This window comes from Salvia miltiorrhiza, chromosome 4 (assembly GCF_028751815.1).
Source record: "Salvia miltiorrhiza cultivar Shanhuang (shh) chromosome 4, IMPLAD_Smil_shh, whole genome shotgun sequence".
Taxonomy (NCBI): Eukaryota; Viridiplantae; Streptophyta; class Magnoliopsida; order Lamiales; family Lamiaceae; genus Salvia; species Salvia miltiorrhiza.
Window position 1 is genome coordinate 52,017,993 of NC_080390.1, and position 12,684 is coordinate 52,030,676.

At 39.0% G+C, this 12,684-nt stretch overlaps 2 protein-coding genes and 1 non-coding gene across 5 annotated transcripts; 2 read left to right on the forward strand and 1 right to left on the reverse strand.

Moving 5' to 3' along the window:
- The first annotated feature begins 224 nt into the window (after positions 1 to 224).
- LOC131020445 (3-ketoacyl-CoA synthase 19-like) lies at positions 225 to 5,456 on the forward strand. Of its 2 annotated transcripts, XR_009100705.1 has the most exons (4): positions 225 to 846; positions 1,146 to 1,574; positions 3,544 to 4,633; positions 5,002 to 5,456. XR_009100705.1 is itself a non-coding variant. In XM_057949246.1 (3 exons), exons 1-3 carry the CDS (start codon positions 251 to 253, stop codon positions 3,917 to 3,919), a joined length of 1,401 nt encoding a protein of 466 aa, XP_057805229.1. In that variant the 5' UTR covers positions 225 to 250; the 3' UTR covers positions 3,920 to 4,654. The 2 variants fall into 2 exon arrangements, 1 of the variants encoding a protein (XP_057805229.1); XM_057949246.1 differs by lacking the exon at positions 5,002 to 5,456 and having other exon boundaries at positions 3,544 to 4,654.
- Positions 5,457 to 6,050: 594 nt separating this feature from the next.
- TRNAR-CCU (transfer RNA arginine (anticodon CCU)) lies at positions 6,051 to 6,123 on the forward strand. Its single transcript has one exon. It is a non-coding gene; the product is annotated as a tRNA-Arg (tRNA).
- A 377-nt stretch (positions 6,124 to 6,500) lies between these two features.
- Positions 6,501 to 10,922, reverse strand: LOC131020446 (probable glutamate carboxypeptidase AMP1). 2 transcript variants are annotated; one of them, XM_057949249.1, is made up of 10 exons: positions 9,898 to 10,922; positions 8,809 to 9,051; positions 8,445 to 8,597; positions 8,255 to 8,323; positions 7,876 to 7,963; positions 7,697 to 7,780; positions 7,519 to 7,607; positions 7,189 to 7,302; positions 6,932 to 7,066; positions 6,501 to 6,759 (listed from the first exon to the last, which is right to left on the reverse strand). In XM_057949249.1, the coding sequence occupies exons 1-10, from the start codon at positions 10,795 to 10,797 to the stop codon at positions 6,583 to 6,585; spliced, it is 2,052 nt and encodes a 683-aa protein (XP_057805232.1). In that variant the 5' UTR covers positions 10,798 to 10,922; the 3' UTR covers positions 6,501 to 6,582. The 2 variants fall into 2 exon arrangements, with proteins under 2 accessions (XP_057805232.1, XP_057805231.1); XM_057949248.1 differs by having other exon boundaries at positions 7,876 to 7,966.
- Positions 10,923 to 12,684: the final 1,762 nt, after the last annotated feature.

Consider the following 12,684-nt stretch of genomic DNA (forward strand, 5'->3'; position numbering starts at 1 on the left):
ATAATAACATGTATTTAATAATTGAGACATATAACTAATTACTATAACAAATTATATTTATGAATTTAAATATATGTGTATAGTTACTATACATGATGTGACGAGAATGAGTTGTAACATATGAAATTCAAATGTATAGTGTGGAGAGAAAATTGAGGCCCTCCCTCAAACTCTATAAAACAAACCACGCACACTACAAATTAATCAACCCAACCCAACCCAACCCTCTCTCTCAAGTTCAACAAACACCATGGTCCTTGTCGTCTTGATCCTCTGTCTCCTCCCCTTGCTGAGCATGATCATGATGATGAAGAGGAAGCACGACTCCAGCTGCTACATGCTCAACTACGAGTGCTACCAACCCTCCCAAAGCCTCAAACTCGACACCGAGGCCTCATGCAGAGTCGTCCTCCGCAACAAGAATCTGGGATGGGAGCAGTACAAGTTCCTCCTCAAAACCATCGTCAGCTCCGGCCTCGGCGAGGAGACCTACAGCCCCGCCAACGTCGTCGCCGCCAAAGAAGCCGACCCCTCCCTCCCCGACTCCCTCCAAGAACTCGACCACATCTTCTTCCAAACCTTAGACAACCTCTTCGCCAAATCCCGAGTTTCACCGCAACACATCGACATCCTCGTCGTCAACGTCTCCTTGCTCTCCCCCTCTCCCTCTCTCTCGTCTCGGATCATCAACCGCTACAACATGCGCCCCGACATCAAGGCCTTCAACCTCGCCGGCATGGGATGCAGCGCCAGCCTCATCGCCGTCGACCTCGTCCGCCAGCTCTTCAAGACTTACAAGAATAAACTAGCCATCGTCGTCAGCACCGAGTCTCTCGGCCCCAACTGGTACCTACGCCTACCTTTTTTTTCCGGAAAATAAAATTTGTATGTGTATTTATTTACTTTCAATTGCTCTGAAATATAATTTCACAAATTGTCATTTTCCCATGATTTAACGTCATTGTGACTAGCCGAATTGGCGTAGAAATCCAACTATGTTGTTTAAGCCATGTAGAAATTTAAGACATGATAATAATTGAAGGTTTGTATTTTTTAAGGCATAACCCTAAAAATTAGGTGAAAATTGCATGCAAAACGGTGTTGAATCTGAGAATAAGAAAAAGTGACGATAGGAGCACGTACAGGTATGCTGGCGTAGACAAATCGATGATGCTGTCGAACTGCCTATTCCGATCAGGCGGATGCTCCATGCTTCTGACGAACCGGTCGGAATTCAGAGATGCGGCCATTTTCAAACTCAAGCATTTGGTAAGAACGCATTTCGGATCCAACGACGAAGCCTACAACTGCTGTATACAGGTTGAAGATAATGAAGGCTACGCTGGTTTTCGACTCACCAAGAAGCTCACCAAAGCAGCCGCGCAGGTCTTTGTTATTAATCTCAAAGTTCTGTTGCCTAAGATCTTGCCGCTGTCCGAGATCATCAGGTTCGTTTTTATTTATCTCATCCGGTGGGCTAAGGGGAACAAGATTAAGCTCACTGAAGCCCTCATCACCGGCGACCTCAATCTCAGGTCCGGCGTTGATCATTTCTGCATACACCCTGGGGGCAGGTATCCGTCCCTATTACTTTTGACTACGCAGATTAAAAAAAAAGTGTAGTTAGTGTATAAACTTTATTTTAAGTGAATTAGTGTTTTTTTTTTTTTTTTTTGTTGATTTTAGACATTAACATCCCCCTTCCCCCTCCGCTTGGCTAACACACGCACACGCTGAGTCTATTGTTAATAACATTTTAAATGGTGAACTTTTTATCAGGGGTGGATCCAGGATTTGTCGTTAATTAGAGGGATTGAATTTATTGAAGTATGATGTTCGAAAATATTTGCACAGAGGTTTCGGGGGCTCCCGCCCTCAAGCCAAATTTTTTGAGCATTCTATACAATTCATTTTTATATCCAAATAGATTTTAATGGATTTGACATTAAAAACTCAATCACTTAGTACAATAAATAATTGTTCGCATTTTCCTCAAAAAAAAAACAAAAATGTTCGCATCCTATTAATTCAACAACAAGTACATTGAAATCATATAAAAACATACCTCTATGCGTTTTTTTTTAAATAATGTTTCATCTTTTAAAAAAATAAATTAATTTTCATTATTAATAATTCATAACTTTATTTTAACTTGAAGATTGACTCAAATTAATCAACATTAAGAATTAACTAAAAAAGAAAAATGCGCCAAAAATAACACAAATGTAACAAAGTAATATAACAAATTATGTAAAATGTTAAACAATTAATGTGGACACTACAATTATTAAAACAATTAATTATATTATATTTCTTATATATATATATATATATATATATATATATAAAGATAAAAAAATTGGGAGGGGACATCAGCCCCCTTGATCCACCACTGATTTTTACTAAAATAAAAATATGAGACATTATTAGTGAAACGTTCTAATATAGTAATTGAGACATTATTAATTGGACGGAAGGAGTATATAATTTTTTTATTATTAGTTTACAAGGCACAAACACATCCTTACTTGAGATCACTTCTTTCATCCTTGTTTTTTTTTTTTTTTTTTTTTTTTTTCCTTCTTAGGAGTATTTTTTACTTAATTATTTGTGTACAAAAATAGATAGAAGAAAATTCTAACCATAGCTATATATTTATATGGGTCCGAATTTAATTGTGTTATTGTTAGTTAACCAAAATCATCTCTCTATACTTTTGCAACAGGCGATTTGACTTGCATTTACTCGACGTTTGATCTTTTGTCCATTTTTAATGTTTCAATTTGCATCTCACTTTCATCTTTTTTTTCCCCCCCATTAATGTTAATTTATTACTTCCTCCGTCCACCAAAATATAGCACTTTTGGTGGACACAAATTTTAACAAAATTGGTGATAATTTTTATGTAGTGAAGAAAGGGTTCCACCATTTTATAAGATGTGTGATTGAAATTGAATTTGAGGCGATTTTTTATAAATAATTAAAGAGTATTTGTAGGGATGAAAGTTAAGAAAAAATGTGAGGCCATGTTCTAAAAAAAAGTGCTATATACTTTTGGTGGACACAAAAAATGACAAACGTGTTATACTTTTCGTGGACGGAGGGATTATGTTTTAGTATAAGTTTAAGATATACTTTACTAATCCAATTAATTATGTTATTTTTTTATCTATTGTATAGATTTTAAATTAATAATTAATTGTTAAGGTTGTATGTTTTCATTTTTTAAAAACCTTCTTTATACTTTAAACCTATTCACACTCAATATTTACAAAATACTCATATTTTACTTTTACAATTTGGTGGTTTCCAATACTACTTTTTAACACTAAAGTTATATCTTTCAATTTTCTTATTAAAATCCGTGTCCTCCACTCCACACCTCACAATGGTCGGAGGGAGTAACAATTTTTATTTGTATAATTAACAGTAGTAAATTAATTGGTTGACGGTAAAAACTGAGAGACATGCGATCTCATCCGCGTTTTCTTTGACCTAAAAAATAAGAAAACTCTAAGTAACATTAATCTTGTGGAAAAACAGGGCAGTGATCGACGGAGTCGGGAAGAGCCTCGGGCTTAGCGAGTACGAGCTGGAGCCGGCACGGATGGCGCTCCACCGGTTCGGTAACACCTCGGCGGGCGGGCTGTGGTACGTGCTGGGTTACATGGAGGCGAAGAAGCGGCTGAAGAAGGGCGATCGGGTGATGATGATCAGTTTTGGGGCTGGTTTCAAGTGCAACAATTGTTTATGGGAAGTCCTCAGAGACTTGGACGATACGAATGTGTGGGAAGATTGTATCCATCGATACCCTCCCATCAGCCTCGCCAATCCTTTCGCTGAGAAATATGGATGGATCAACGATGAGTATGTCAGCTTCATTCGGATTGAGGATTGTGATTTCTCCACCACCGCTTGATTTTATTAATTACTCAGTAGTTTGGTTGAGATTCGGTTGCATTTTAGACCTTATTAGTTAAAGTGAAATGCATGTATTATTAAATATACTTCAGAATAAGGGGTCATCTACTACCAAATATGGGATAAGGAGTACTATATACCATATCAATATTATATTTTGTATGATGTCTTAAAATATCTATAATATATACTCCCTCGTTCCACGAAAGAACTTCCTATCTTTCCTTTTTGGGACGTCCATAAAAGAACTTCCTACCTATTTTTAGACTATACCCCACCACTTATAATCCTCTTACTTTTCACTTTTCACAACTCCCAATATTAATTATAACACATTTTCACCACTCTCAATACACTCAGTGGCGGATCCAGGGGGCTGGGGGGGCTAGAGCCCCCCCCAATTTTTAGAATTTTTTTTTTTAAATTTTATAATATATATAAATAAATAATAATAATAAAACTAAATACTCCTAAAAGGCTAAAACGAGGGAGGACTGTAGTATGTATAGATTTGAATTAAAAGTTGAAACCCTTCTTCCTTGCGCCGCTTCCAGAGTTCCAGACTCAGTCGCCTGTCGCCCCCTTCCGGCCACAACTCCACGGTCGCTCGCGTTCCGCACCGCCGTTGGAGGACACTGAACCTGCCAGGCTGCCACCGCCGGTCGGTCTGCTCTGCTTCCAATTTTCCTCGCAACTCTCGCAAGCCGCAGCAGTGAGTTCATCTCCATTCCTCATTTTTTGCTTAGATTAGAATTTGTGCATTTATGAGTTGCCCAAATTTTCAATTTATGAGGGACCCAAATGTTTGAGTGGAGGACAGAGGGCAGTCGATGGAGAGAGCATCTTTTCAATTTTCAATTTTTAATACTTATACATTTTTTGATGGAGAGAGCATTGCTATTTCAATTTGTATATTTGTTAAATTTGAGTAAATTAATTTGGTCAATTTTCGATGGAGTACAGAGGGTAGCTATTTGTATATTTGGTCAATTATGAGTAGAATAAAATTGTGGGTTAGCCAATTGTATATTTGTGATTTATTATTTATGAATGCTAAATTAAACTAATTTATTTTTATAGGAAATGGAACGTTTTTTTTCTAAAAAACGTAGAAGTCAATCAATATGTGATTAAGTTACGCCCGTTATTGAAGCAAATGTAGAAGTTGAAGCGAATGTAGAAGATGAAACAAATTTTGATGAATACGTTCGTGATCCGGGGTTAAGAAAGCCAATTGAGGAGTTTCCTATTGCTATTCGCGATCAAGCACGTAGAGAGTACTTATCAATGGGTCGTCTATATTGAGAAGGAAATTTTCTCAACAATTGACAACGAGAAGGTTTTGCAACGTTTTCAGTCAATGAGTACACGTCGAAATCAACTGTCATTGCTTTCTCAAACAGAGACGACTAGCTCGAGTTCGCCAAGTATTACTATTTCATAGATTATTTGTAATAGACATGGTAATGAATGAAACTATTGTACGTTTTTATTATTATGGTTGAACTAATGACAAAAAAACAATTATTTATTAATTACTATTTATTAATTACGATTATTTGTAAGGACAACGTTTTTATTATTATGGTTGAACACTATTTTTTCTAATAAAAGATTTCTGTCTGAATTAAAATTTCGACCTTCACATAAGATTAAGTTTGATTGATATTCTAATTCGAATTTGATTAGATTGAAATGGAAAAGTCGAATCGGTAATAACTTTACTTTGATGGATAAATTTATCCATGAAAAATGATGGATAACAAAAATTTATGTCTTAAAATATCTCATTTATTTTCTAACATTTGACACAAAAGAATTTTTTACTATTTTTCCTTCCTTATTTTCACTTCAAGGATGAATTTGGGTGGATAATATTATCCATCCTTGAAGTGAAAATAAGGAAAGAAAAATAGTTACATCTAGGAGACAAGGCATAAATTTTTGTTATCCATCATTTTTCATGGATAAATTTATCTATCAAAGTAAATGCAGCCTAACATGATAGAGATTAAGCTGCGCAAAACACGAGGCTGAGAGTGTATTTAACTTGTGGGTGATTTTGGTCTTCAGCCCATTAAAGAAAGAAAACTGATTTTATATAGATTTTAGTATTTTATAATTAATAAGCGCCTGTAGCTCAGTGGATAGAGCGTCTGTTTCCTAAGCAGAAAGTCGTAGGTTCGACCCCTACCTGGCGCGATGCTGGTTTCTTTTTTGGCTTTTTTTTTGTTCGTTTTCGGGGTCAAAATAATTACGGTTAAGATTGTAGTTCAATGTGTTAGTTTCCTTTGTACCTGATATAAAGCGTTTTGTGTTGCAACAAATTTAGACACAACTTTTCTCTCTCTTCTCCTCTTTCTCTTCAATGGAGTTTTCTCTGTGTTTTACCACAAATATACTTCGATTTTACTGATTTCTACAAAAGGGACTTCAGTTCCCATAATTGCAGAAAATTACTTTATAGCAGTTTAGTACAAATGGGAGGGGGCGTATTTACAATTTTTTAGGGTGTAACAGATGATGCATCAATTTTGCATTTACTTCTCCATGTAACTTTGTAAACTGATCACACACAATTTCAACTCCTTTTCCTTTTATCATAAAACACAAGTAAAGGAGATACACTGTTTTTTTTACATATCTAAGTTCTCAGCATTTTCATGTGAGTTCACCTCTCAAAGCAGAGGCTGCTCTCTGGATGGCCCTTGAAGCTCTCCAGATCTCGTGCCTAATTGTTGCCTCCCCGTCTCCCCCCTTCCGTCGTTCAGATACGCCATCCACTATTCCAGGAAAGAAGTCGATTTTGCTATCCGCATCCCCACGAGGCCCATAAATCTGCATTCGACAACATCCACTCAGATGAGGATACAAGTAAGAACTTTGCAGTCTAACACTATAGTATGGATGTACTCCAAGCAACTGAATTTGACTCAGGGATGGACCCGTCAGACAGTCTGACACGAGATGGCCCCAAGCAACTGAATTCGGATTCAATGAATGAACTTACGAGGTGCTTGAACCATTGCCTTCCGGGGAGTCCCTCCGGATCTAAAAAGCCTCTTTCAGTAAGCATCAGACGATCATTTAACGCGCGCCTCCTCAGAACTGTAGACCTATCCGTGTTTTTGTCCACCCTCAAATTCTACAGTTGAAATTCACAAAAACAAAACAAATGATGCAGTCAATGCATTGCTCGCACATTCTGCTCTTGGAAGAAGAATCTCGATAACAGAAGTTTTGTTCGAGGATGGTGGATAATCGGACCTTGATTTCTTCATCGGCTTCGTATGCAGCCTTCGTGAATTCTTGGATGGCAGCAGTGATAGGATCCAGAGAGATGGATTCTCCCAACAAAGTGTTGAGGGTATTTTTGTACTCCTGTGAGGCAGATAAATTAGCAAAACACCACAATCGAAAATCCTAAAATAGTCTTAACAATAGTCCTTGTTAAGACGTGTCAAGATGGGTCATGATCCGGATCCAAACACTGACAAAAATTACAAACGTCATTGGATATATACTTGAATCCGGTCATGCCGAAAGCCCTATGCTAGGGGGTGTAGTGACATGTAAATGAATGAAATATTCTTGTACCTGCAATTCAGTAGCATAAGAAAGGTAGTTGAAAGGCAGGATGGGATCATCAGCCAGTCGAAGCGCAATGAGCCCCCATATTCCTGTTGCTGATGAAGTCAACGAAAAGAATTACAAGATGTTCAGAAAGGCGAACTGCTTGGAAAGAAACAGCAGTTTCAAGCAGATATCAGCAAACCTGCAACGTGTCGATGAAATAAGGGGTCTCCGAAATTCATCATCCAATCATACGAGTCGAATGCTGTGTGATAAACTGGAAAATCTGCAGAAATCCAAACATTGATTTGATGCATATCAAGTTTTACTCTATTTCTTGCCAATCAGTGTTTGAAATGAGGAAAGGCACAAGATATATACCTATTCCAAAATATAAATCAACAGAAGCAATCCCCGCGTGCTGCAAAAATGGAGCAAAATCTGAATCGACTCTGCTCAGTCTCTGAATCTGCTGCCAACAAAACCAATACCATAAACATCAACAAACTTGAGGCAGAGACGAGTGTGACAACACAAAGTCGAGAAGTGGTTATCCATGCCCCGACTTCAACTCATGCAATGTAGGATTTAAACTGTCATCACATTGTGTTAGTTGTTTCCTCTCACATTCAGACGTGGAAGTAGTGTCGGACCAGAGACCTAACGTCGTACTAGTTTGAAGAGAAAGGGCTAGAGTGATCTAGCTTAATGCAATGAGCCCTAGAGATGCAATTAGAGCCATGGATTATGACATACTCACATTAACACCTCTGTTGGCAGCTGCCCAGCGTTCATATAGATAAGCATTCTCTGAATCGGGATCTTTAACCTGTTGCAGGCGTGTCAACGACGTTGCATAAGATAATATTAGATGAAATCAAGAAATGGTTCTTTGCTTGATCGAACAATATTGAGATCATTCAAATGCTCGATCATATCCTCAAGTTTACCTGCTTCGTGACCTCAACGAGAAGATCATCGAGCTGAGGAGTAGCACTAATGAACAAACCAGGTCCTTGCACCGCACAGTCCACATTAAAATAGGCCACTGCTTTCGAGCCAAGATTCAAAAGGTTTTGCTCTACCCACTCAGTAGATCCAATCTGAAAACCAACATCAAATTAGGCAAAGTAGGCAAGGTTCAATTACTCGAATGCTCCATCACACAAACAGGTATCTCGAATTAAAAAACGAAAACAACAACTCTACAAGGCAGGCGAAGTATATGAAATTCTACTACCGCTAATATTAGCCTAAACCTGTGCAGATTAAGCCATTCTCCACAGTCACAGCGGGTGACAGTACATTACCTACCATCCCAAATTCTTCAGCGTCCCAGCTGCAAAGAATGATCGATCGTCTAGGACTCCAACCTGATTGCATGAGAAGAGCAAAACGACGAGCAATGTCAAGTAGAGCAGCAGTGCCGCTGTTAGGGTCAACAGCACCGTAAGTCCATGCATCTCGATGGTTGCCTAGGAGCACGTATCGATCAGCTTCCTCCGATCCCTTTATCACTGCAAATACGTTGTGGATAGTTGCCATCTCTTGCTTGCCCTGCAAACCACAGTTGCAAAATGCACTTCACTTCTCGGATCAAAACAATCTCAATCATTATTCTCCATTTTAATTCAATGTAATACATAATCTCTGCAACTTGAGCTAATGTTATGTACTATCTATTATCCAATCGCTGAAACGATTCTTGATGTTCATGAAATTGTGAGGTGAAACACTAATCAAAATAAATATACCTATAACACTCTAATATCTTGTCTGCTTCAAAACACAAAGCCATTTACAAAGCAAGGGCTCAACATGTATTATACAATCTATGGCTTCTTGTATATACACAATACAAAACATAATTGTACCATATATCAGTTTATTAATAGACTAAACTAACATAATTTTCACCCTCATTCCATAATTCATATATGTAGCAGATAGTTTAATTTATCTTACTATACATAATATTGATACCTTAAACGACATGACATCTCAGTCAAACATATCAACCCTTGTGGTATTGTCAAGCAAACAAAGCCGATTTTGATAAGAAGACTGGTATGCATGAAACTAGTTGTAAAATCCGTAAAGACCAGCAAACCAAGAATCAAATACTCCCAAATGGATAAAACAAGCTAGTTCAAGCAAGAATCTATTTCCCAACATGTATAAAAGTATTGATTGCCGAAAACTCCCTTGCCAAAAACGAAAGGACAAGAAAGAAATACAACTCCATTCATATATATATTTTTCTCACCTAAAAGTCAACCTTATAACAACAAAAATTCGTTTCAGCCTTTGGAATCCAAACAAAAGCAATAATCTGGCTATCAATCACTCATCATATTCATACAAGAAAAAAGAATAATAACTAAATCCCATTTAATTATTAACCTTGTATGTAAAATTGAGCTTGGTCGGGCCGGGGCCCACACCTGAAATTCTTCTATCTCCAGTCTTAAAACTCTCTCTCCACTCAAAGGGCATTCTGCCCCCCTCCAGCGACCCCAAAATCCTCTCCGCCGCCGCCTGAGACACCGGCAGCGACGGCACGGTGGGGAATCTCCGCGCCACCCGCGGATCATCGGGGTCGAGCTTCTCGCCGCCGGCCCAGCCGGGGGTGAGCGGGTCCCCCACGCCCTTCATGACGGTGCCCCTCTCAACCCCTTCCCTATACTCCCCCTCGGTGTACATTAGCAGCGCCGCCACCCCGTGCGCCGCCGCATTCGCCGCCGCCTCGTGCCTCGACACCCCGCATCCCCGCCGCACGAGCCCCACGCACCCCTTCACCTCCACGCCCTGCGCCGCCAGTGCACGGTAGTCGAGGTTCCTCCCGTAGTTGAGGAATACAGCCGGGCCGTACGCCGCGCCGGAGGGGGAGTAGGCGTGGTAGGGCGGGACGACGCCGCTTCCAGAGACGCCGGGCTCTGGGAGGGGGACGGGCAGGACGGTGCCGTTGCTAAAGTGCGCCGAGAGAGAGGAGTGCGCAGGATAGGAGAGGAGGGCGGAGAAGTTTGTGGTGTGGGCGGTGAGGCCGAGGGATTGGAAGTGGGAGTGGACGTAGAGGGCGGTGGAGAGGGAGAGAGGGGTGCCGGCGAGGTGGGGGCGGAGGGTCAGGTGGCGGAGGTAGGCGGAGACGGTGTAGTTGCTGGCAGAGGAGAGGAATACGTTGGCGGCGGTGAGAGAGGAGGGGGAGGGGAGAAGAGGGTGGTGGTGGAGGGTGTAGAGGGCGAGGAGAGAGAGAGTGAAGAGGAAGAGGAGAGTGCATTTTGGTGTTTTACAGGAAAACGCCATTTTTGGAAAAAGCTTCAGAAATTCTCTACGGAGAGGTTTTCAGTGTGCAGTGATGAACTCTGCCACTTCGTACATTGAAACCAATTAATTCATTCAACACTCTAGTTTTACACTGAAACCTGCTACATAAATTATAGGATTATGAGTATGACTAGTCAAAATTTTAGATTTTATAGGATTATTGTTATTTTGACAAAATATATCTAGATAAAAATGGATTAAATATTTATAAAAAACTATTTAAATTTTTTATTTAAAATAAAAATAAGTTAGTTTTGTTTTTTTGTTCACAATGTGGTTATCTTAATACTTTTTTGAACTTCATAAAAAAAATTAGCTTTTGTACATAAAAATAATAAAAATTAAAAATTATGAAAAAAATTACTACAAAATAACTATAATGTGGATAAAGCAATAAAACTAACTAATTTTTTTTTTTTCATTTTGAACAAATTTCTAAATAAATTCATTTTTGTATATATTTGATTATTTTTTATTTAGATATATTTAATTCATTCTAATATAAGATGATTTGAGATTAGGTTCACTTCCAGTCTTCCACGTCTCGTGATTTGACATACAAATACAAAATTATCATTGTAATGGGCAAAATTCGTATAGCCCATTTAAATGAATATTCGTAGTCCACATAATCAGCCCAGTTCAAAAATCGAGTTAATTCCAATTAATTCGGCCCATACGCCAAGTCAGTGAGGCCCAATCGCATTAAACCCTACAAAGGGCAGCGACTTGAGGGAGAAGACAAGTCAAGGAGATGATCCCGGAAATATCGGAACAACTAGGGTTTCACGGACGTCCCGGAAAAACCCTAGCCGTCAAGACACCATACTATATAAGAAAACCAACTAGGTCATTCGACCTATCCAATCATTCACGCCTTAACGCATTCTCTCCGCCTTCTCTCCTCATACGCAGTACTCCGCCTTCTCTCCTCACACGCAGTACTCCGCCTCCACGCTCTCAATCTAGGAGATCCCAGCGACCAGTTGATCCAGGACGCCACGGCGACCCCGGCTGACCGCTGAACGACTCTCTGATCCACTAACCCGATCGATCCGATCTAGTCGTTTTTTTTAATATATTTTGATTCTTTTCAATACGTTTTCTTGTACTGTTACTGACTTGAGCGTCGGAGGCCCTTCCATCGACACCCCCACCGGTGTTCCTAGAAGGGCTCTAACGTATCTGTGGTTTCAGGTTGCTAGTGCCCACCGTCCAGGACGACCCCGACGTCCCTATACGTAGTTGTTGGACGTACCCCCAACAATCATTATCCACAAAAATATACGGTTTACATCTAAAGTCATTCTCGTTCGAGTTTCTTTTAATCATATCGACTACTCCCTCCGTCCCAATAAAAGTGGCCACTTTTTTTTGGGCACGGAGATTAAGAAGGGGATTGTTAAGTTTTAATTGAGTGTGACCCACCAAAATTAGTGAGTAATTTTTAGAAAGTGGCCTACAATTGTTGACCAAATTAGTGAGTAATTTTGGCATTTTTAGAAAGTGACCTACAATTGTTGACCAAATTAGTGAGTATTTGTTGACTTAATTAAAGTAAACTTTTGTCATTTTTAGAAAGTAGCCACTTTTAATGGGACACCCAAAAAAAAAATGTGGCCACTTTTATTGGGACGGAGGGAGTAATTTTTACTATTGTAGAAGAATTCATTTCAGTAAATCTAAAATTCAAAGTCTCCAAAGGTCTTAATTTATACGCATGATGAGAGTTTGAGTTACTTAAATTAGATTTGGAGGGTACTAAATTTAACAAAATAGATTGCATGTACTATTTAGCATTAATTTGTTTGTGTGATCACATAAATAAGATTTTTTTTTTTTTTTGCATGAAAACGTTGGTGTTTC